The sequence below is a fragment of the Gorilla gorilla genome, chromosome 19 (genome assembly GCF_029281585.2).
Source record: "Gorilla gorilla gorilla isolate KB3781 chromosome 19, NHGRI_mGorGor1-v2.1_pri, whole genome shotgun sequence".
Taxonomy (NCBI): Eukaryota; Metazoa; Chordata; class Mammalia; order Primates; family Hominidae; genus Gorilla; species Gorilla gorilla.
Genome location: NC_073243.2, coordinates 94,765,144 through 94,790,874, shown reverse-complemented (window position 1 = coordinate 94,790,874; position 25,731 = coordinate 94,765,144). Strand labels below are relative to the sequence as shown.

At 41.7% G+C, this 25,731-nt stretch overlaps 1 protein-coding gene across 1 annotated transcript in view; it reads left to right on the top strand.

Annotated features, from left to right (window-relative positions):
• The window catches only part of BASP1 (brain abundant membrane attached signal protein 1), a 59,221-nt gene extending 47,707 nt beyond the window's left edge, over nucleotides 1-11,514 (top strand). Inside the window, exon 2 of the mRNA XM_019013564.4 lies at nucleotides 9,896-11,514. Coding sequence (XP_018869109.1) covers nucleotides 9,905-10,588 — 684 coding nt within the window. The 5' untranslated portion in view covers nucleotides 9,896-9,904 and the 3' untranslated portion in view covers nucleotides 10,589-11,514. The remainder of the gene's footprint in view (nucleotides 1-9,895) is intronic.
• The last annotated feature ends 14,217 nt before the right edge of the window (nucleotides 11,515-25,731 follow it).

Here is a 25,731-nt window from a genome sequence, read left to right as displayed (position 1 = left end):
AATAACATTAAATAATGGATGTAACCAACAAAGTGCTACTGAAATGAAGGTTCAACAATCCACAAATGGTGAGCCTCTGCATATCAAACCTTCTAAAATTAAGTGTATAGGCTGAGATAAACATTAGCATTTCATTACCCATAATTTTGCTTGCCACCAAAAATGCAGAAGGGCTCTTGAGAGCTATTTGGACGACCCTGGTCTCTGGAGGGCATCTTTTGGAAACCTGATGGCATGTCATCACTTAGACCTGCCACAAAGCACTGAAATCCTCTTAATGGTGGTAATGATAACACTATTGTTTTTCCTACTTGATACTCCTTTTGAGCCAGCATTTCTTCCTTTCTTGCTCTCCTATATCCAAACAACCTGTTTAGTAAGTGTTTTATTTAAAGGACTAAAGAAAGGAAGTAATAAATGATAGTTCTCAGAAACCTCACATTTCATTGCAAAGCTATTAGAACAACTTCCAGCTCAAATGTTAATTAGATACCATTCTGATATATAGGGTTGTGTATTTAAATACTGCAGGAGTCTTCACCCAAACCCAAAGAATGCATAGGCAGCAGGGCTGACCCATGCGTTTTCACTTGGTACCAGCAAAGGGATTTGAGAACCCTTAGTCACTGCAAGGGGCAGAAGTGTCTTCTATTAAGGACATAATAAGTCCTGCTGAAGACCAGGTCAGCTCAGTAACTCCAGTCGCCACAGCAGTTGTTGGTCAAATTGGGTTCCTCTGGTAGCACCACAGAGCAAGGGACACTAACCCTTTGGGCTTCCCGATTCATTGCTGTCACTTTGGGGCAGAATGGAGGTATGATTTAAATCCTACAGTGCGGGATATTTTCACCCTGGTGTGTCTCTGACAGTGTCCTGCTATAGAAGTTTAAGGAACAGTATATGTGGCTTCAGTTTCCATAAGTTAAAAATGCAGGAAAAAGATTATGTCTGGAGGAGTAGATTTTCAGAAAAAGCAGTTTTAAGGATGATGAAAAGAGAATTTATTCAAAATGAGAGGCGTTTTCTCTGTTCCTTCGCCACCTCTCCCTCCCTTGCTTGCTCTGTTCTGTCTCCCTCCCTCCTTATTTCATTCTCACTCTTGCTCTTGTTCATATAAGAGTAATGAATCTTTGCCTTATTGTGTTTGAATTCACCATGGCCTCCTTGTTGATATTCCTAAAGTTGGCATTAAAAGCTATATCTGGGGCGGGGCATGGTGGCTCACGCCTGTAATCCCAGCACTTTGGGTGTCTGAGGCAAGCGAATCACCTGAGGTCAGGAGTTTGAGACCAGCTTGGCCAACATGGTGAAACCCCGTCTCTACTAAAATACTAAAAATACAAAAATTAGCCAGGTGTGGTGGTGCACAGGTAATCCCAGCTACTCAGGAGGCTGAGGCACGAGAATCACTTGAACCGAGAGGCGCAAGTTGCAGTGAGCCGAGATCACGCCACTGCACTCCAGCCTGAGCGACAAGAGCAGCAAGATCCTGTCTCAAAAAAAAAAAAAAAAAAAAAAAAAAGGCTATATCTGACCTGGAACTCTTTCTCAATGTAGGAACTCCAAACATAATCTTTCAAAATGTTGCCTGTGGATAGCTCTGTAAAAATGGTGATACACCCTGGTTTTATTTTGTTAAGTGGTTGTATTGCGCTGGAAATTTGGGGCTGAGAACTTTTCCCACTTTATTTTTCTCAACGTTTCTACATAACACTAAACTGAATATCACATTAGTTTTCGAGAATTGTGATTAGCCCTTGTGAGATTGATTTAAACTATATTTGAAAGGATAATTTAAAGTATCTGTAGGCTGATACTACTTAGCATCGCATAAAAGGAAAAGATGGTTTGGTTATTTTTAGGAAGCACGCTTGCTCAAAGAGATTGGGTCTTGCAAGGCAGGACCACCAGTGATTGGTAGATGACCCATCAAAAGTAGGTAAAGGGGAAACAACCGAGTGTCTTCCACAGCCAGGGCACTGTGAACTAGTTCTGCGTGAGTGAAGCTGATGAAACCTGACTTTTCTGACAGTTATGACGCTATCTGAGATGTCTTCAGTGAGCCATTCCATCCTGACTCATTCCTTACAGAGTTTACACATTATTCTGAGAAGATTTTCTAAATATAATTGAAAACGTTAAAAAACATTCTGTGCTTTAATAAATATTTGGGTGTCATTTTACAATTTTTGTTTGTATTTTTTTTTTGCTTTTTTTTTTTTTTTTTTGAGACGAAGTCTTGCTCTGTCACCAGGCCCCAGGCTGGAGTGCGGTGGCACGATCTCATCCCACTGCAACCTCCGCCTCCCGGGTTCAAGCGATTCTCCTGCTTCAGCCTCCCAAATAGCTGGGACTATAGACGCACGCCACTGCACCTGGCTAATCTTTGTATTTTTAGTAGAGACGAGGTTTCACCATGTTGGCCAGGCTTGTCTTGAACTCTCAACCTTGTGATCCTCCTGCCTCAGCTTCCCAAAGTGCTGGGATTACAGGCGTGAGCCACTGCTCCAAGCCTTTTTTTTTTTTTTTTTGCTTTTTAAAATTTTTTTTATTTCTAATTTTCAGCAAGCTTCACATATTGAAATGACGTATGAAGACATCCAATCATAGTAATAGCAGCTGGTTGTCAATTTAATCTTCAGGGTGTAAGATGATATATTTTTATGACAGTGATTAGCAGATGTATTGAACTCTATTGATAATATCACTTGTTTTTTTTATCTTGCATTGCATTTTATTTAGTGCCAGAAGCATTCATAAAATTATTTTTCCCCCTAGAAAGAGAATACACTTTAAGTATCGTTGTTTTACTGATTAGGAAATTTGAGATCCAGAGTGGGAGGTAACCACTGAGTCTCATAGCACTTTGTTGACGGTGGAGAGCAACCCCTAGCACACGTATCGTTTTTAGCAAACTTCATACTGAGTGCTAGGTGGCTTGTTTTTGACACAAGTCAAACAAATAAAATATTTCATAATTTATTTTTTTCTTATACGGCATTTTGCTATCTACTCTTCCACCTTTATTTTCTCAAACTGAAAGACTGAATTTTAATACAGTAGGCTGTGCTAATGGAGTGGTGTAAGGTAAGAAAAAATGTAAGTGCGTATTAGGAAAGTTCTGGATGAGTTGGTCATGTCAGCAGCCAAATCATGGTTGTTTAGTGAAATTATTTGCTATTAAGTGTGTACAGAGGGGATCATATTATAGTTTGTAAGAATTGTGGTTTTTTAGTGAAATTCTTAGCTATTAAAATAGCGTGTACAGAGGGGATCTGGACCCAGTGTGTCCTGTGGATTCTGTGTACAAAATAAACACAGCAGATAATCTGAAGCGATAAGGAATATCTTCTGTGTTCCCTGACAGGCTTCCTGGAGAAAAAGGAACAAGCAATTGGAAAACTCGGTAGAGGAGATTGTCTCTATTACAGAGTGTCTTCATTATAACATCAGATTTCAAATTATTTCTCACCTTTACTCTCCCAAAGAAATTTTCATATTAAATTTAAGCTCTCAATAGTAAGAAGGAGTTTACTGGTTTTTCTTTTTTGGGGGTTTGCTATTATAGCAATGCATAGGACCACATATTTTTCCTATAAATAGAAATTTCTGTAAAATAAGAAATACTTGTTAGCTCTAAGACTCAACAGAATTGTTTTAATTTGCTTTGGAGGAAGAATTAAAACCTATTTTTTAGGCCTATGTTCATTCTTTATTTTTATTTATTGATTTTTTAACCAGATCCTCTGAAGACACTAAAGCGTAGTTGTCTCTGAGGACAAAAACAAACGAACAAACAACAACAAAAAAACTTCACCTTACCTTGCCGACCTAGCTATGAAGTTGCTCTTTTATGGCCTTCCTAGGCATGAAGAAGTTAGAGAAACTTGTCTTTAAAAGTTTCATGAACGTTCATAAATGTACACTTTTATTTATTAGGGAACAAGATTTGCTGCCAATAAACGAAAGAAAGATTTGTGTCAGGACTGAGTGTGTAGTCTAAGCTAACATCAGTTATAGGAAGTGAGACTCAGAAGGTGATAGGTATGTATTCCACGGATGCAAACACTTTTTGAGTTTCCTGGCAGGTGTAGGCAAAAAAGGACCAGGCTGGTGTGATGAATAATCACTTCCAACCCTCCCTCTGACCTTTTCAGGCCTCCCTCTGATTTGCCTGCTTTCCAGCCCAGGTTGCTCTGATCGACTCACAGTGCTCGAATAGCACATTCTCTTCTCTCTTCACCAAAAAGCAGAACTTTAACACGTTTCTTCCAGAATAGCTGTTTCTAGCCAGGTGGGATTAATTGGATGGAGGCTTGGTTTTATAAGGTGGAAGGGAATAAAACTAGTCACAAGATAGTTGTGGGGGATTTTAAAGATGTAAGTTAGTATCTCTATTAAGCTATTTGACATATGGTAAAAGAACAATATTCTTCTGCGGGAAGTAGCAAAACAAAATGACATTTGACAATGTTAGCTTCTCTCGTTAACATGGTGTGTGTAGCTTATTAGCCAAGAGAAGCTGTAGACCAGGTTTTTACCCTTTACACGTGAAATTTGAGGCATTAAATGAGTAAAAGAATTGGGATTCCTTTTCCATCTTGGTGATCAAAACACTTTTCTCTTGTTTCCTTGGACCAAGTGATGAAGAGGTGGTGAGGGGACAGCAAAAAATGGAATTACATTTCTTCTCTTTATTTTTATTTTTTGAGACAAGAGTTTTGCTCTTGTTGCCCAGGGTGGAGTGCAATTGTGCGATCTCGGCTCACCGCAACCTCCACTTCCCAGGTTCAAGCGATTCTCCTGCCTCAGCCTCCTGAGTAGCTGGGATTACAGGCATGCACCATCACATCTGGCTAATTTTGTATTTTTAGTAGAGACAGGGTTTCTCCATGTTGGTCAGGCTGGTCTTGAACTCTTGACCGTAGGTGATCCGCCCGCCTCGGCCTCCCAAAGTGCTAGGATTACAGGTGTGAGCCACCACACCCAGCCCCCTCTTCTCTTTCTCTGATCACTCCAATACTCGTTCTAATTGGGAGGAATGGATTTAACTAATTTTTGGTTTTTATCGCTGTGTAGAAACTGATTTCTTGGTAGAATGGACTGTTAATATATTTAAAAAGACTGAAAACCTCTTAGAATCTTAAGTATGTAAAATATTCAGATCGAAGAAGTAGAGATTTTACTTTTACAATATGGTGACAACAGATAACTGTAAAAACTTCTTTTACAAATAGAACCAGCAGGGGCATGCATGGAACACATATACCAAACATCTTTCTGATAACATTAAACATTTTTAAAAGATGTTAAATGTTCTTTTCATTGTGGTGCTTCAGATTCCTGATTCTAGAACTTGTGTGTGTGGAACCTGTGTTCTAACTATTCTGTTGGAATTTACCAGCAAAGAATTATCTAAGAATTTTCAAATTAAATGATGGGGGAAGGAACTAACATTTTTGCAGTCCCTGGAAATGTAAAATGTTGTACTCACATGGCCTCACATTAAATTCCCATTAAATTGACATTTAAAAAAAATTTTTTATTTTAAAGGAAACGGAAGGACGATGAGATTGAATAACTTGCCCAAGGATTCTGGGTGGGTGTGCTGTGGAGGTGGGATTTTTATACTCTGCCATGACCCAATGTGCAAAGTCTCATTGAAATTCAATTCTTGTCCAATATTTACGAGATTAAACTCAGTGAAATTCCTCTCTCTACTACTGTTTATGGTTATTTTCTATGCCAATATTAATCGGTAAGCCTGTCATTTTGGCCCTTGTGGCATCGAGTTTTCTTTAAAGGACAGCTTTTTTGTTTGCTTTTTGTTTTTTGTTTTGTTTTGTTTTGAGGCAGAGTCTCACTCTGCCCAGGCCATAGTGCAGTGGCTGATCTCGGCTCACTGCAACCTCCGCCTCCCGGGCTCAAGCCTCCCCAGTAGCTGGGGTGATAGGTGTGCACCACCACGCCTGGCTAATTTTTGTAATGTTTGTAGAGACGGGGTTTTGCCATGTTGGCCAGGCTGATCTTGAACTCCTGACCTCAAGTGATCCACCCACCTCGGCCTCCCAAAGTGCTGGGATTACAGGTGTGAGCCACCACACCCAGTCTTTAAAGGACAGCTCCAGAATTTGCTTTTTTCTGAGATGTCATAACAGAGGTCAGTTTTAGTGTTTGGTTAATACATAAACACATAGAGCTGAGGTCAGTGCCTTCAGCATTGGTCTGAATTTTGTTGCTGTGCCACAAAATTCTAGCGAATTTCCTAGTTGTGGAGAAATGCAAAGTCAGTCTCAGCCTTTTCGGTAGAGCTTTGGTTTAGTGACTTTTTTAGTTGAAGTGACTTTTCAGCATGGATTGTCTATTGCTGTATTTTTTCTAACTGCTTTATTTTAATCTTAGAAGTTCCAACTTCTAACTTTCTATACCAAATGATGTCTTTCAAAATTAGAAGTAACAGAAATGAATGAAATCGGCTGGGCATGGTGGCTCACGCCTGTAATCCCAGCATTTCGGGAGGCCAAAGTGGGCAGATCACCTGAGGTCAGAAGTTCAATACCAGCCTGGCCAACATGGTGAAACCTCATCTGTGCTAAAAATACTAAAATTAGCTGGGCATGGTGGCAGGCTCCTGTAATCTCAGCTACTCGGGAGGCTGAGGCAGGAGAATTGCTTGAACCTGGGAGGCGGAGGTTGCAGTGAGCCGAGATTGTGCTGCTGCTGCACTCCAGCCTAGGTGACAGACTGAGACTGCATTTCAAGAAAAAAAAAAAAAAAAGAAAAGAGAAAGAATGAAATCATTAAACTGTGTGCTCATTGCTTTCTCTTGGTAAAAAGCTTCTCTCGCAAATAGGAAGATGAAATGTTGAGAGGCAGAGGATACTCAAAATACTGAATTTCTTCCTTATTCCCTCAACACCTGAGTTCTGAACTACCCCAGGTGGCACCATCCTTGTAACCCAGGCGCATAACATTCCTGGGCTGAGAGCTTTGCCCCGTTGCCGGCTTCTCAGTGGAGTTCCTTCTATCCCCTCTATGGTGCCTTCCTGCCTTACTGAATTTTGCTGGACTTGGCCTTTGCTCGTAGTACAGCTCCACGAACTCGGCTAGTAGGATTTCCTTATGGGTAAAAGAAGAATGTGAATGGCATACTACCCCATGGTGCTGTTGAGATTACATATTTTATGTAATATATTTATGAGTAGGATTGTGCTTGATACCTAGGAAACAGTTAATAGATGTTGTAGGCAAGGTCTTCACGCATATGGTCTTGGGAAATAATGAGACAATCCTGCTTTTCGAGGGTTCAGGTGGGTCCTAAGAGCCTCCCTCTGATACCTCAATATAACCAGTAGAGGTAAATTAGCAAAATGCCAGGGGCGTTTGTTAACTTTGTTTGAAAAACAAACTGGATTGAGACATATTTTCTTACTTATAACTTGATTATGTGTGTTCATTTTCGACCCAGAAACAAATCGCAGCTGGGCATAAAACAAAGAAGAGAATGTGGCCTTAACTATGTGTCAGAAAAGCCAGTTTTAGTAACTCAGATTTTAGGTTTGTAACCCAACATGACTTTAGACCTCTGGGGATTGCTGTATAGAATTTCATGCTGTGGGTGTCAGAAAGCAGCACCCCATGTTATACTTACTGGACCCCCTATGTTTGCACTTTATCTTAGTGTCTGTAATTTCTAAGTTGGTGTATGGGTTTCTATTACTGGATTGAGAGAAGATCCTAAAGGCAGACCTGTTAGGTTTCCTGTTTCTTATTTAGCTCAACCTAAGGGACCCAATGTATTTTGAAATATCAGAGCTGAAATTATATTTGGTATAGGCCATTCGTGCATACTGACTAGTTAAGAATTCAATGGAAGAGTTATAAGCTATAATTTAAAATATTGATCCGGTTTATTTCTTTGTATTTTCATGTACTGCTCTGTGATTTCTTATAGGATGAAAGTATATTTAATTGTATTTTTTGCCATGTATGTTTGTTTCTACTTTTGAGGGAGAAATAATCAAAAATTAAATCCAATAGAGCCTGTCTGAAGCAGGTTATGACCAATTGCCACTCCCTTTTCTAAAAAAAAAGGACGTGTAAGAGAATCTTAGGTAACATCATAAAGACCTTTCTTGAGAATATGAATAGTATTTTAGTCAAATTTCAGTTTATTGCTTTTCTCTTCCCCCAACTACTGAAGTCATTCCAGATTAGAAATTAGCATATAGAATGGTGAGAAAAATTTTGACTGAAGAATTCGTTTTCTTCCACCAAAAACTCGACTTTTAATAAGATAAGTATAGGTTATTTCACTGTCATGAATCTTGATTCCAAGGAAGTAATAAACAGCAAATCCTTCTTTTCTAAATAAGGGATGTATATATTTGCAAAGCTGGCAAAGGAGTGTGTACAGTTCTGCCAGTGGACCTGACCTGGGCAAAACCAGGTGGTTCACCCCTGCTCTTTCTAACCTCCCTTGGGGTCCAGGGCGAGGCTGATGCCCTCTCCTGGGCTTTTCTCATTTATGGGACTAACGAGGATAGTATAATGTGATTTCTGCCATGCTTCATCCAGGAAAAGCAACCATTTTCTTTGCAAAAGCAACATGTCAGTGGATTTTCACTGATGTGTGGTGACAGAAAAATGGACTTGAAGGAAAAAAAACGCACCAAAAGTGTCTATTTAGCTCTGGCCATGGTTCTGGATGAAATTTATTATTTATAAATTTATAATTTATTATTTATCTGGTTTAATGCTTGGTTTTCAGAGGAGAGAATTTCAAGATTCAAATACAAATCGAGTTTCTTGTGCCAGAATGAAAGCGGCAGCCTTAAGACAGTTGTTAATGACCATTGAACGTGCATGTATAGTTTGAATTCTAACCAGGAAATTGATAATGAACAACAATTTTATGTTACTATAGAACTACTTTTTTTAAGCTGAAAATACCTTGAAATGAATTTATGTCAGACACAGCCAGCAAGAGACACTGGCTTTTTCATAACTGCCCCTGCTTGGTAAGAAGATAGACTGAATCCTGTTTACCTTACATGTTTGAAGATGTGTTTGCTGATATAACACACACACATATGTGGCAGAGAGAGTTTGTAGTTTGAGATTATTTTCTAGAAATCTGTGATTTGTGCTTTATTACAGCTGTGCAGTTTCTCCAGCAAGCATTTTAAAATTGCAACGCCTTTCTCTAGCTCTAACCTGGGTCTAAGATGGCTGCCCCTGCCATGCTGCACACGCCTGTTCCACGCTTGGTGTTTGCATCAGACATGGGATTGCAGATGAAAAACAGATAGCGCTCCTCCTCTCCAGGGTTGACAAACTTTGCCTCCAATCACTGATTCTTTGATCTCAGCTTATTATTCCCTCGACTGGCTATGATTAGGAGCTCCACAACTGAGCTCCTTAATTTCTTTTCTTGACACATTGTTTTAAAAACTCATTTAAAATTATTGCAGAACTCACTTAATTGAGCTCCTTAATGTTTTTGATTATTTTAAAAATTTTTAACTTTTAATTGTGTAATAACAGTGTAATATAATAATTTAACTGATTACCCGGGCGTGGTGGGTACACCTGTGGGCCCAGCTGTGTGGGAGGCTGAGGCGGGAGGATCCCCTGAGCCCAGGAGGTGGAGGCTGCAGTGAGAAGAGATCTCACCACGGCATTCCAGCCTGGGTAACATAGCGAGACCCTGTCTCAAAAATAAATACATGAATAAATTGAATTTAACTGTGCTTAACTATAGTTTACCATGCCACCCCTTTGGGGTGTGCAGTGCAGCAGGCCCAGAACCCCTTGCTTTGCAAAATGCAGCTTTTTGTGGTCCCCACACTTGCCTAGTAACCGCCGTTTTGTTTTGTTTTGTGTTTGCTTCCAGAACTCCAAGATGGGAGGCAAGCTCAGCAAGAAGAAGAAGGGCTACAATGTGAACGACGAGAAAGCCAAGGAGAAAGACAAGAAGGCTGAGGGCGCGGCGACGGAAGAGGAGGGGACCCCGAAGGAGAGTGAGCCCCAGGCGGCCGCAGAGCCCGCCGAGGCCAAGGAGGGCAAGGAGAAGCCCGACCAGGACGCCGAGGGCAAGGCCGAGGAGAAGGAGGGCGAGAAGGACGCGGCGGCTGCCAAGGAGGAGGCCCCGAAGGCGGAGCCCGAGAAGACGGAGGGCGCGGCAGAGGCCAAGGCTGAGCCCCCGAAGGCGCCCGAGCAGGAGCAGGCGGCCCCCGGCCCCGCTGCGGGCGGCGAGGCCCCCAAAGCTGCTGAGGCCGCCGCGGCCCCGGCCGAGAGCGCGGCCCCTGCCGCCGGGGAGGAGCCCAGCAAGGAGGAAGGGGAACCCAAAAAGACTGAGGCACCCGCAGCTCCTGCCGCCCAGGAGACCAAAAGTGACGGGGCCCCAGCTTCAGACTCAAAACCCGGCAGCTCGGAGGCTGCCCCCTCTTCCAAGGAGACCCCCGCAGCCACGGAAGCGCCTAGTTCCACACCCAAGGCCCAGGGCTCCGCAGCCTCCGCAGAAGAGCCCAAGCCGGTGGAGGCCCCGGCAGCTAATTCCGATCAAACCGTAGCCGTGAAAGAGTGACAAGGACAGCCTATAGGAAAAATAATACCACTTAAAACAATCTCCTCTCTCTCTCTTTCTCTTTCTCTCTCTATCTCCTCTCTCTCTCTCTCCTCTCCTATCTCTCCTCTCTCTCTCTCTCCTATACTAACTTGTTTCAAATTGGAAGTAATGATATGTATTGCCCAAGGAAAAATAAAGGATGTTGTCCCATCAAGGGAGGGAGGGGGTGGGAGAATCCAAATAGTATTTTTGTGGGGAAATATCTAATATACCTTCAGTCAACTTTACCAAGAAGTCCTGGATTTCCAAGATCCGCGTCTGAAAGTGCAGTACATCGTTTGTACCTGAAACTGCCGCCACATGCACTCCTCCACCGCTGAGAGTTGAATAGCTTTTCTTCTGCAATGGGAGTTGGGAGTGATGCGTTTGATTCTGCCCACAGGGCCTGTGCCAAGGCAATCAGATCTTTATGAGAGCAGTATTTTCTGTGTTTTCTTTTTAATTTACAGCCTTTCTTATTTTGATATTTTTTTAATGTTGTGGATGAATGCCAGCTTTCAGACAGAGCCCACTTAGCTTGTCCACATGGATCTCAATGCCAATCCTCCATTCTTCCTCTCCAGATATTTTTGGGAGTGACAAACATTCTCTCATCCTACTTAGCCTACCTAGATTTCTCATGACGAGTTAATGCATGTCCGTGGTTGGGTGCACCTGTAGTTCTGTTTATTGGTCAGTGGAAATGAAAAAAAAAAAAAAAAGTCTGCGTTCATTGCAGTTCCAGTTTCTCTTCCATTCTGTGTCACAGACACCAACACACCACTCATTGGAAAATGGAAAAAACAAAAAAACAAAAAAATGTACAATGGATGCATTGAAATTATATGTAATTGTATAAATGGTGCAACAGTAATAAAGTTAAACAATTAAAAAGAAGTAATAAAGACTATTGGGTTTTTTGTTCTGTTTGTTTTACTTCTCTAGTCCCCTTCAATAACTACTTTATCAGAGAACAGAGCACTGTATTGGCCATTTTTCTGAATATATTTGGATAGAAGTGAAAAAATAGACCAGGGACTGTGGATCACGCCTGTAATCCCAGCACTTTTGGAGGCCGAGGCAGGTGGATGGCTTGAGCCCAAGAGTTGAGGACCAGCCTGAGTAAGATAGTGAGACCCCACCTCTATTTTTTTTAAAAAAAATTGCCAACATTATTTGTTGAAAAAAATAGCTAGGGCAATGTCAGTAAACTATCTCAGAAGAAGTTAAACTGAAAACTTACTGCATCTATGCATATGTACCCTCTGAAAATGTAACTAATTAAGAAGAAGAAAGATTTTGAATAAAACACGTTAAAAGACAATAAATAGATTTGATCTTGAAGGCTGGGGAAAAAATGAATGACAGGATCTTATAGAAACCTGTGTTTGTAAATTGTGGCACCGCTAATGGTTATTCTGTTCTATCCCATCCCCTATTTTTATTTTTATCATATTCATGGTAGAGCCAGGAAAGGCGACCTGAGAATTGTTGCCGGAAGCAAGCATGGAGACGGCCTTTATGGTGACCGGATTTCGGTCCTGATTTTGCCACTAGTGACTTGGATGGGTTTTAAGTCACTTCCAACCTTCCCAGACCTTCCTTGCTTTACTTACAAAAGGGTGTAGCCTTTATGATCTCTGAGGCAAGGTCCCATTTAATGGTTTGGGTACATACCCGGTGACAATTTAATGTCACGATGCATAGGTATGCACAGACTGATGTGATGTCTCTTCCATGTCTTGATTCTCCAAAACTCACAGAATAATGAATAACAATTTCATAGTTTAGAAAACTCCGACATAGGAAATGTCCTGTGGAATGTGTGAAGGCCAGTGTAATGGAATTGATTCTCAAAGGGACATGAATGACACAATGGATTCAGACGAACCTGGTTCCATTCTTACGGGTTACATTACACATGGTTAAATAAAAAAGGGAAAAAAATCTTTGAGTATTTTGGGAGTAGCCTATAGTCTGTCTCTTACCTCATTGGGAAAGAAAAAGTGGTGAAAGTGAGGATTATGTAAGTATTATACCCGTTGGGTTCAACTGGTATTTATGATCATTTTTTGGCACTTTGGGTTCTTGTTTCTATAGTGAGATAAATTTGAATTCTTAATGCTTGAAAGCACAGCATACAAGAAATCTTTAAACACAGTAACCACCAGGCAACTGTTTTACATAAGGAAAAAGAAGGGGAATGTCCAGGTAATTACCCGTGTGTCCTCGCATATACAAAATAGCTTGGGGGCGGGTGATGGTGATGGAGTGGTAAAAGATTCAGTGAACCATGGAGGACATTTATATAGTTACTGATTAAATGCCATGCATTTATTGCAGAAAAATATGCTTAGTGGAAGTAATATTTTATATATTCACTGTCTTCCCCACTTCCCCTTCTTCTAATAAAAAAAAATGCTAAGCTTTTTGGTAATTAGAACAATCAAATCAGCCTCCCAGATTAGCATTTATTACTACAAATTGCCATTTTTTGAATAAATGAAACTGAGACATTTTTCTGAATTTATTTGGAGTTGCAGAGTAGGAGAATTAAAATCTGAGCTATATATATTTATTTTTCTTTTTTATAACTCTATTAGGTGTTGAAGCAATTAAAAAGTGTTAGAAATATAGTCACCAAAATGTTTAAATCAGAATTTTAACCTAGCTATGGTTCATGACATTGAATTTTACCATACTGAAGAAAAAAACTTGAGCTGTAGTTTGAAGTTGTATATGCAGCAGAAAATGTAGTACGTGTGGGAGTAATTGGCTCAGCCAGGAAGGGAACAATGTTGGGCCATGTTAATTTGGATTAACCTAGATTGTTCTTGCCTCATGAATGATTTAAAATGAAGAGAAGGGACTGCACAGCCTGTGCTGAACAGGCAAGTCAGAACCATCGGGGAACTTACCGCATATTTGCTTCACTAACTTAGGCATGTCCCTCTCCTCTATGAAGAATGAAGTGTTCCAGGGTCTAACGTTCGTTTACTGGGTGCCTTTGTGCGTACTGCAAGGAGGAAACTATGAGGAATCCAGAGGAAGTTGTACAGGGATGCCAGGTTTGTCCCTCCACTTTGAAGACTCTTTTCCGTAGCTGATGCCGCCTCTGCATGATGGGAATGGACTCTGGTCCCCAAGAGCTGGCATGTGCCATGCATCCCAGGATGGCCCTTCCTGGTCTCAACCCTGAGAGAAGGCCATCTTCAGTCTGTTCCTGGCAGTAGGGAGGCAGAGGCGATACTGGCACTCCCGGAATGTCATTCCCCAGTCTTGGAGAATCTCCTTTCTCTCTGGAATCAAGACGTAGGTCTAGTGGACAGTAAGGACTTGGTTGTCAACTACTTGCACTGACAAGACCTAGACATACTTTAGCTGGGTAACTTCTTTACCTAAGTTGGGTAAATCATTAGGTACCAGCATAGCCAAGAGTACTTACTGCATTGCTAACAGGAAGTTTGTTTTCATAAAGCATCCTGGGACTTTAATTTTCCTTGAATGAAACATCATGGTATAACAAAACACAGTATCTTCACTGAAACAGGCACATACTAGTTAGTGTCCATGATCAGAGCAACTATAGGACACCGATCTTAAGTGTTCTTTCATAGATAGGAGGTATATACACATCCAGCAAATTTCAGTCAGGTTTCATCTATGAAAAAAACTTATTTATGAAATTTCCTATTTTGGTGTTTTCCGGTTTCTTGTCTCAAGATTGATGGGATTAATCTCCATCCTTTTGATTTCTATTCTGCTATTTGGGAAGGTAACTGGAGTTATTTTGAGCTTTGTTTTAGCTAATTTGCATAATAATGAAAACTGGATGCTCAGGAGGTAATCTTAAAAATGTACCAAATGGCAGTACCACTAGTAGTTGTGAGATTAATCAGGTGAGCTTTTACATTTATCCTCATAAAAGGAGGCACAATTTGCTTGATTTGTAACTGACACTGATTTGGTTTACTAAGTAGTTAATATTTTAAATATTTAGCTCAGAGAGTGCTATTTGGCCAGAGTGTCATGTATTTTCTCAATGCTATCTCCTCACAGAAAAATTAAAAGGGCAATGTAGGGAGTTTTTCGTGAAGCTATATTTCTTTGATTTTTTTATAAATGCTATCTCTTACCATGATTCTATATGCTTTCTACTGTTTCTTTTTGTTTGTTTGTTTGTTTTTAAATTTTTTTTTAGAGAGTCTCACTGTCACTCAGGCTAGAGTGAAGTGGTGCAATCATAGTTCACTGCAGCCTCAAACTCCTGGACTCAAGCGATCCTCTTGCCTTAGCATTCTGAGTGGCTAGGACTGCAAGCAAGCACCACCAGGCCCAGCTAATTTTTTTTTTTTTTTTTTGTAGAAACTGAGGTCTCACTATGTTGTCCAGACTGGTCTCCAACTCCTGGGCTCAAGTGATCCTTCCCAAAGTGTTGTGATTACAGGCCTGAGCCACCATGCCCAGCCTCAACCTTTTTAAGGACAAAATTTATTAGTAGTATATAAAATCTCAAAGTCCAGGGAATCATTGATTTGGTACATTTCTCCAAGTTTCCTCAGTCGTCATTTTATTAAAAGCATTATTCATTCTGAAGCTATATGCTTCCATTCACATACATATTTAAGGAAATTCCTGAGGGAAATAACTTTGAAAAAGAACTACAATCATAAAAAAAAAAAAATAGTGCAACTGTACACACTGAAATAAATAAACCAAGTAAAAATCTCATACCTATCTCCTTATCTCTTTTTATTATTTTTTAAATTTTTATTTGTTTATTTAAGACGGAGTCTCACTCTTTCACCCAGGTTGGAGTGCAGTGGCAAAATCTGGGCACACTGCAACCTCCTCCCAGGCTCAAGTGATCCTCCAATTACTCAGCCTCCTGAGTAACAGGGACTACAGGTGCACGCCAACACTCCCGTTTAATTTTGTGTATAATATTTTTGGTAGAGACAGGTTTTTGCCATGTTGCTCAGGCTGGTCTGAAAGTTTTAAGCTCAGGTGCTCTGCCCACCTTGGCCTCCCAAAGTGTTGGGATTACAGGCATGAGTCACCATGCCTGGCCCTATCTATTTATCTCATGTGCACTTGATTTCCATTTTTTCCTAAGGTCCATATGTCACATTTATTTTTCATTTTGTTGTCTTTGAAGGCAATTTTATATTTTCCCTGAGTTTCCCTCTGGGTCTGGGAAAATTTGTCATTAATACCATTCATTTATAATTTAATGGCTTTGTATAATATACCCATTCCTTTTATTGCAACTCCTTGAGGTCAATGTGTTAAAATGTTAAACGGAAAAATGATGGGTTAATAACTACTTATTTAGAATCATCTAGAGAACGCATGTACTTGCTTTGTTTTGTTTTGTTTTCATTTTTATTGCTTATATAGTCCAGGATTTAAGAGACTAAAACGGTCTCAATAAAAATGTTGTCTTGGGGAATTCCCATCTTAAATATAATTTTTACATAAATTTCATGAATTCTGAATCAGAGTTTCAGATAATAAAAACAAAACATTGGTAGTCTACAGGCTTCCCCGAATATCTGGGTATAGAAACTTATACCAAAGCTTAAAAATAAATATATTTTGGCCCAGACGCGGTGGCTCATGACTGTATCCCACGATTTTGGGAGGCCAAGGTGGGCAGATCACTTGAGGCCAGGAGTTCGAGACCAGCCTGGCCAATATGGCGAAACCCTGTCTCTACTAAAAATACAAAAATTAGCTGGCCATGGTGGTGCACACATGTAATTCCAGCTACTGTGGAGGCTGAGGCAGGAGAATCACTTGAGGTTCTTGGGGTGGAGGCTGCAGTGAGCTGAGATCGTGCCACTGCACTCCAGCCTGGGCAACGGGATGAGACTGTCTAAAAATAAAAATATACATATATATACATATATACACACATACACACACACACATACATACACACATACACATATATAAATCATTTAGAGAGCACTTAATATATATGTATAGTTTGTAAAACTTATATATTTTGATAAATTAAAAAAAAAATGATCTTACAGACTGAGTTCCAAACATTAGAGGCTTATTATTGGTGATCTCACTGTCTTTTGGCTTTTTAAGCTATGAATTTATTAAAGTAGAAAATATGTTTGAATAGGCAACAAAGATTCTTGCCTTGTAATTGAATGAATTAATCTTTAACGTTGATTTGTTGTATTTAAAAGCCACACACCTGAAAGTCAGGCACATCACATAATTACTCAAAGAAAAACAGGCCCCTGTTTTACCTTGAGGAAGATTGGTTGACTTGTCACATGCTTTTGTTAACAAAAAAAGTGGGGAAAAAAAAATCCCCCCAGCCCTTCCTCTAAAAAGAAAGCAATCCTCTTAATGTAGGAGAAAGATTGCATTTCAGTACCTCAGAAACAAACCAGTTTTGAGTTTTGTCGTGAAAAGAGATGACACATGTAATTACAAGAGCCTTTTACACAGGTTGGGAGATTTGATTTGACAGTTGAACCCCATTAAAAGAAATGACTCTAAGGTCCTAAAGCAGCAGTGAACAATTTCCGTCCCACTCTGCCTCAGCACAGACATCCAAGAATAGACAAACTCTCAGCCGGAACCACCCACTGCGGGGCACCCAAGTCTGCCTAGTATGCAAATTCCCCAGAGGGTAGAGTTTTTCTTTTCTTTCTGTTTCTTTCTTTCTTTCTTTTTTTCAGTTTTAAGAGCTGAAAATAATAGTTAGCTTCTCTTTCAGGAGCTGAAATTGCCTTGACATTCAGAGCAAAACCTACCTTTACAAAATAAAACACACACACACACACACACACACACACTATAGTAGAAATGACAAAATCAAAATCAATTAAATAGAAGACAAACCTAATTAGAATGAATCAGAAAGAGTTGCTGACATTTGGGCTGCTAATTAGAACTTCATAATAACTTTTTTGTCTTTTGTTTATTTCCTCCCTTCCTTATTCTCTTTCCTCTACATTTTGTCTTGCCCATCAAGTTCCCTACTTCCTCTTTTTTTGTTGTTGTTCAAGTACATAACTTCTATTGTGATAGTTTCACTCTTTACCTACTTCCTTCCTTCCTTCTTTCCTTCCTTCCTCTCTCCCTCCCTTCCTTCCATCCTTTCTTCCTCCCTTCCTTCCTCTCTCCTTCTTTTCCTTCCTTCCTTCTTTCCTTCCTTCCTTCCTTCCTTCCTTCCTTCCTTCCTTCCTTCCTTCCTTCCACTGACTGCACTCTGAGGCAAACGCTTACATTGGGCCAGAGCTATACACATTAAATGTATAGTTCTTACATTTTTAAGCCTGCTGGTTTTTCGGACTGCATAACCCTCATTCTTCATTTGTTCGGGAAGAACAAATATAATTTACTTGGAACTTTACTCATCTTACTCCTCCACTTCCCCCTGCCCCTCATTTATCTATAAGAATAATAAAGATTAAGAGAGACCATGTTCAGGATTCAAGGTAATTTGAAATAGTCCTTGATGTACAGTGCTTATTAAAAGAGAATCTTGAAGATTCTACAACTAGAGCTCTGTTTCAGAAAACAAGGCATCAGTTCCTAAATGTCATACAAATTGACTACATAAGAATTTTCTTGGATGTCTAAATAAAGACATCCCAGCCCCTAAGCTGTGATCCTGATTCAGTAGTTTTTTTTTTTTTTTTTTTGAGACAGAGAGTCTTGCTCTGTTGCCCAGGCTGGAGTGCAGTGGTGCAATCTTGGCTCACTACAACCTCCACCTCCTGGGTTCAAGCAATTCTCTGCTCAGCCTCCCAAGTAGCTGGGACTACAGGCGTGTGCCACCACATCTGGCTAATTTTTGTATTTTTAGTAGAGATGAGGTTTCGCCATGTTGGTCAGGCTGGTCTCGAACTCCTGGCCTCAGGTGATCCACCTGCCTCGTCCTCCCAAAGTGCTGTTAGAGGCATGAGCCACTGTGCCTGGCCTGATTCAGTAGTTCTTAAGGAAGGTAGAGGGGCAGGGCAAGAGTTTCGTGAAGCTCCTCTTTGGGAATCTACTGGGATAGAGTGACTCACAAGATTTGAACAAAGAAGCTTGGACTAGAATCAGGGTTTGGTGGATCATTCTTTGATTTTAAGTTTACCTCGTTAGAAAAAAAGATGGTAATAATAACAACAGAGTTGCTGTGAGGATTTTCAATAAGACCTGGAAGTAACTGCTTGTGACATACACTCAGTGAACCACAGCTATTCCAATGGAGGCTTCGGTTCCAAAAAAAAAAAAGCTGGGGTCATAAGCTCTGGCCTGTCTGTCTACTTCAATTGAGAAGGAATTTCTTAAGGTTTCCTTGGAAATAGAGTCACAACGACCACAGAATTGAGATCTGAATTGTCCTACAGAGAACAACCCCTCTTTGTAGGAGAAAAAGAAAACACAAATGTATGGCAATCTTTTTAGGGGAAAAGGGGGAGTCGAAATCCAAGATGGTTTTCCTGAGAATATTCAAATTAGATTATGGAGATAACAAGATGTGAACCAAGGAAAAAGAACGAATTGCCTTTATGCATGGGAGGTGAAGTAGCTGGAATCCCACCTTCATATCTTAGTTACCTCTGTAACCTGCGGACAGATTTCTTCTCAGAACCTCTGTGTGTTTACTCAAGAACTGGAGAGGCCAGACTCAGTGGCTCGCGCCTGTAATCCCAGCACTTTGAGAGGCTAAGGCAGGCGGATCACTTGAGGTCAGGAGTTCGAGACCAGCCTGGCCAACATGGTGAAACCCCGTCTTTACTAAAAATACAAAAATTAGCTGGACGCGGTGGCAAGAGCCTGTAATCCCAGTTATTCGGGAGGCTGAGGCAGGAGAATCGCTGAACCTGGGAGGTGGAGGTTGTAGTGAGCCGAGATCATGCCACTGCACTCCAGCCTGTGTGACAGAGTGAGACTCCGTCTCAAAAAAAAAAAAAAAAAAAAGAACTGGAGAATATATCTGCCTTGGGGGCTGTGGAGAGGATAGAAGGCTGTGTTTAGCGCACAGCCTAGTACACGAGCATTTGTTAAATGGATGCAAGACCATGACGTTCATTTCCTTCTGAAACAAGAGAGCAATCATGAGTGAGGCAATCTCATCTTTTCCCTCACCATTTTTTATGAGCAATTTATCTTAAAGGAAAATTCTGATGTTACGGATTAACTCTGGTTTAGTTTTTATTCATTCTGTATATATAACACTTTCCCATATGTCACCTCTCCTAGTGTGTTCTACATTGCTTCATTCATTCATTAACCAAATACTTATTAAGCAGCTGCTATCTTCCAGGCACTATATTCCCACAAATGCTAGGAATATATTCAGCATAAAAACAGAGCTGGCCAGGCTCAGTGGCTCATGCCTGTAATCCCAGCATTTTGGGAGGCTAAAGTAGGAAGAGCCCTTAAGTCCAGGAGTTCAAGACCAGCTGGGGCAACACAGTGAGACCCCATCTCTATTTAAAACACAAAAAGCAAAAACAGAGCTCATGAGGGAGATGCAAATTAAAACCACGATGAGATATCACCTCTCACCTGTCAGCATGGCTATTATTAGAGAGACAAAAGATAACAAATGTTAATGAGAATGTGGAGGAAGGGAACTCTTGTACACTGCTTGTGGGAGTGTAAATTAATACAGCCATTATGGAAAATTGCATGGAGGTTTCTCAAAAAACTAAAAATAAAATTACCATATAATCCAGCAATCCCACTTCTGGGTAGTTACCCACAAAATTTGAAATCAGCGTGTTGAAGAGAAGTCTGTATGCCCATGTTCATTGTAGCACTAGCCACAATAGCCAAGATACGGAATCAACCTAAGGGTCCATCAGTGGATGAATGAATGAATAAAGAAAATGTGGCAGGCCAGGTGCAGCGGCTCACGCCTATAATCCTAGCACTTTGGGCAGATTGCTTGAGCTCAGGAGTTTGAGACCAGCCTGGGCAACATGGCACAACCCCGTCTCTACAAAAAATGCAAAAAACTTAGCTGCGTGTGGTGGTGCATGCCTGTGGTCCTAGCTACTTGGGGAGCTGAGGTGGGAGGATGACTTGAGCCCAGGAGGTGGAGGTTGCAGTGAACTGAGATCATGCCACTGCAGTGGAAAAAAAAAAGTGAGAGCCTATCTCAGAAAAAAAAAAAAAAGGAAAGAAAAAGAAAATATGGCATATATATATATATAATGGAATACTAGTCAGCCTTATAAAAGGAAGAAGTTCCATCATTTGTGATGATATGGATGGAATTGGAGAACATTATGCTAAGTGGAATAAGCAAAATGCAGAAAGACAAACACCACATGCTCTCACTTATATGTGAAAACTAAAACAGCTGATCTCAGAAGCAGAGAGTAGAACAATGGTGATCAGAGACTAGCTGGTGGCGGGAACAGGGAGATGATAATCAATGGATACAAAGCCTCACTTAGGCAGAAGGAATGAGTTTGATTTTTGTTTAGATCTATTGCATAGCATGGTGACTATCCCTAACAACTGAGTACTGCACATTTCCATTCGTTAAAAGAGTAAATCTCAGATGCTCTCATCACAAAAAAATAGGTCAAATATTGGAAGTGATGGATAAGTTAAGTCACTCATTAATAATTTCATATTATATTCAAAAATCATAACATTGCTTTGTACTCAGTAAATATATACAACTATAATTTGTCTATTAAAAGTCCCCAGAGCCCACAACTCTCACTTCAACTCTGGACTCCAAAACATCACTTGCCTCTTGGCCGCTGCCCTTGGATGACCCACAGGCATCTCAGAGGTAATATATCCTGACATGAACTTCTGATTTCCCCCAGACCTTGCTCCTTCATCCTTTCAGGGTTCATCTGAGGGTAAATTCATCCTCCAGATACTCACCCCAAGTCATCAACTCCACCCTCGGTTCAGCTTTTCTTATACTTGATAGTCCACGTGTCAGGAAATGTTGACTCTACATGTCCCCCATAACTGGGATCCAACCAGTCTTGCCACCCTGGCCCAGGCCAAATGAATCTCTTATTCTTTATTTTCCTGAGAAAGAGTCTCACTCTGTCGCCCAGGCTGCAGTGCAGTGGCGCCATCTCGGCTAACTGCAACCTCCGCCTCCTGGGTTCAAGCAATTCTCCTGCCTCAGCTTCTTGAGTACTTGGAATTACAGGTGTGTGCCACCACGCCCAGCTAATTTTTTTTTTTTTTAGAGTCTCACTCTGTTGCCCAGGCTGGAGTGCAGTGGCGCAGTCTCGGATCACTGCAACCTCTACCTCCCAGGTTCAAGTGATTCTCCTGCCTCAGCCTCCTGAGTAGCTGAGATTACAGGCGCATCACCATGCCCGGCTAATTTTTGTCTTTTTAGTAGAGATGAGGTTTCACCCTATTGGCCAGGCTGGTCTCGAACTCCTGACCTCGTGATCCTCCTGTCTCAGCCTCCCAAAGTGCTAGGATTACAGGCATGAGCCACTGTGCCAGGCCTTTTAAAATTTTTAATGGAGATGGGGTTTCACCATGTTGGCCAGGCTGGTCTTGAACTCCTGACCTCAGGTGATTCACCCGCCTCGGCCTCTTAAATTGCTGGGATTACAAATGTGAGCCATGGGAATCTCTTATTCCGATTATTTGCAAGAGACTTCTCACCAACTTCTCTGCTCCTACCCTTGCTACTAAAATTCAGCTCTTCTCATTAGAGCAGCCAGAAGTACCTTGCTAAGGTGTAAGTGGGATCATGTCACTCCTCAGCTCAAAACCTTCAATGGGATCCCTGTCTTGCTCAGAGGGAGAGCCAAAGTCTCCACTAGATTAGACCTGGCAGAAGGAACAGTGACTCACTAGGTCCTACAGGCAGGACTGACTGCAAAAAGGGCTGGGCCTTGCTTAAACTCTTAAGAATTTCAAGAGAGCAAAGCATTCGATCCAGCACAGGACTCTGAGTGTGGGGTCCTTTGTGACTGTCCAGGTGGCACACCCATGAAGCTGGTCCTCCCTGCAAGATCTCCATGGGGTCTCCTTCCCATACCTCCCTCCGCTATCTCGGACTCCATCTTCTTCCTTTCTCTCTGCTTAACCAGGGTGGCCAGCTGACAGGTCCTCTAAGAGGAAGTCAGGCACCTTGCCACTTTCTGGCCTTCGTGCTTGCTAGTCCCTCTGCCTGGAGCTTTTCCAAATTCCCTCCCTTCTCTCATGACTTTGTTCCAATGTCACATTCTCACGAGGCCATCCCTGATTATCCTATTTTAAATTGCAAGCCACTGCACACCCCTTCTCACACACACACCTTGCTCTCCTCCCCATTCCCTGATTATTTCCTTTATAGTGCTAGTCATCAAGATATGAGATCTTTCTCTTAAATAATTCGTTATTCTGTCTCCTTCCATAGACTATAAACTTCAGAGGACAGTGATTTTTGTCTTTTTCATTCAATGTTACTTCCAGTGCCTAGGATGGAGTAGATTGTCAATACATCTTATTTGAAGAGATGAGTAGGTCAGTGGCAGAGGATGTAACAATTAAACAAACAATCATCCAACAATACACAATTAAACCAGAATCATGTACTGAGAAGGAAGGTAACTGTATTAGTCTGTTTCCATGCTGCTAATGAAGATATACCCAAGTCTGGGTAATTTAAACACGAAAAAGTTTTAACGGACTTACGGTTCCACATGGCTGGGTAGGTCTCAAAATCATGGCAGAAGGCAAGGATCAAGTCACATCTTACATGGATGGCAGCGAGTAAAAAGAGAGCTTGTGCAGGGAAACTGCTGTTTTTAAAACCATCAGATCTCATGAAACTTATCCACTATCACGAGAACAAAATCATGGGAAAGACTTGTCTTCATGATTCAATTACCTCCCACCAGGTTCCTCCCATGACATGTGGGAATTGTGGGTGTTACAATTCAAGATGAGATTTGGGTGGGAACACAGCCAAACCATATCAGTAACCTAGTTCCACAAAAGACATAACCCCAACCAGGAGCCAGCTGGGAAGGGGGAAAGGTGTCCAGGCAGAGGGAACAGCTGGACAAAGGGCCTGTGTGCTGAGGAAACAAGGAACACTTGATGAGCTAAGAGAGGCCACAGTAGTGGGAATGCACAGACAAAAAAGCAAAGTTGGAAAAGATGAGTGTGGGCACCTGGCTGAGGTTCGAGCCAGCAGACCCTTGCAAGCCATGCGGAGGACACTGCCCTTCATCCTTGGGATGATTAGAAGTCACAGGAGGGCTGCAGACAGAAAGGGCATATGAGAGAAAAGAAAAGATTATTCTAGGTTCAGTGTAGAGAACAGATGGGGGTGGCCTCAGGGAGACTGGAGAGAAAGTTATTTGCAGACTGCTGGGTGACAGTTGCTTGGATGACAGAGGGGGCAGAAAAGATAAGAGAAAACCAGGCTGTCGAGGCTTTTATTTAGGTGGTAAAAACCACAGAATTGGCTCATGCCTGTAATCCCAGCACTTTGGGAGGCTGAGGCGGGTGGATCACCTGAGGTCAGGAGTTCAAGACCAGCCTGGCCAACATGGCAAAACCCCGTCTCTGTTAAAAATACAAAAATTAGCTGGGCATAGTGGCGCGAATTTGTAATCCCAGCTATTTGGGATGCTGAGGCAGGAGAATCGCTTGAACCTGGGAGGCGGAGGTGCAGTGAACCGAGATTGTGCCATTGCACTCCAGCCTGGGTGACAGAGCGAGACTCTGTCTCAAAAAAAAAGAGAAAAGGCTGTTGCAAAGTGGTGTCATCAGAGGCTTCAGTTAAGGCAAGGAGGTGGGAAGGATCCTCCAAAAAGAAGGTTGAGGGTAAAAAGGAGTTTGCACATGATGAGGCAGAGGTTTTGGAGGGTGGCGTGGCAGCATTCAGGAGGTAAGGGCAGAACTTGGCTGAATCTGGGACAAGGAACCATATGAAACCTTATGGATTTGCTGGTGTTGCAGCATGAAATGTTTGTTCATGGTAGTTTACCCCGGTGTTGGCTGATAGTGATGGGAGATAAGGGACATGAAGATTCGATTTCCGCAGTCCCGTGGGGGATGGCGAGCCCTGGGCCTAATGGCTAAAGATCTCGAGTCACAAGACCTGGGGTGAGGTCCTTCTAAGCTTCTGGGTAGGGAGGTGAATTCCACCCCTGCACAACTCTGGGTCATAACTTCTTGGAGGTTGATGCTATCTTAATGAGCGCAAAGGAGGAAGCCCTGAATTTTCTCTAAGCTGTCCCCCACTTTGTCTCCGTCCACCTAGTAGGCTGGCCCTCAAACCAAGCATGAGTGGGCGGGCGTACTTTATACTCGGGTTAGGTACTCACTGTTCTGTCACCTCAGATCTCTTTGAAGACTTGCGTGGCTTTATGCTTCTCGACCCTCCCTCTCTCATGACTAGAAGATGCTAGCAGACCCCGGGCTTGAAGCTTGGCACTGAGACTCTGGGGCAAGTTACATAACCTCTTTGTGCCTTATCTTCCTTATCTGTAAACTGGGAGTAATAATCTGGCTCAACTCACAGCATTGTCACCAGAATCAAATGACGTAAGTGGTCTAAAGCACAGTATCTAAAACCTAGTAAGAGATCAAAGAAAAAGTGCAGCCCCATCTCTTCCCACTTCCTGGTTTGTTCCCTTGACTCTAGCTGTACGGGACACTTTCCAACCCATCATCCAATTCTCCCTGCTATGCTTTTGAACATGCCTGGAATTCCTTTCCTTCATGAGTCTCCTCTGCCTTCTCCACTTTACTACAGCTCATTGTGTGTCTATAAGTTTCTACCCATTCTACCCATTCCTGACTCAGGAGTGCTGACATGTAACTACTCCGGTGCTCCTCTGTCGCTCACTCCAGCTCCTTCCTAGCAACCATCAACTTACCAACATCGACTCATGAGCACGAGGGTCTCCTCACTAGGCTGTGCGTGACTTGTGGGCAGGGACCCTCCTCATTCTCTTATCCCCAGTACCTTGAACATTGCCTCATGCTCAGCGTTTCAAAATATCTGTTGCGATGTAAATGACTTAAGTAACAGGACTGTCTTTCCTCTCCAGATCTATTTGTCTTTTACAAGGAGATGAAAACTTTAAGTAAAAATGACTTTTGCCAGGCTTGATGGCTCATGCTTGTAATCCCAGCACTTTGGGAGACTGAGGTGG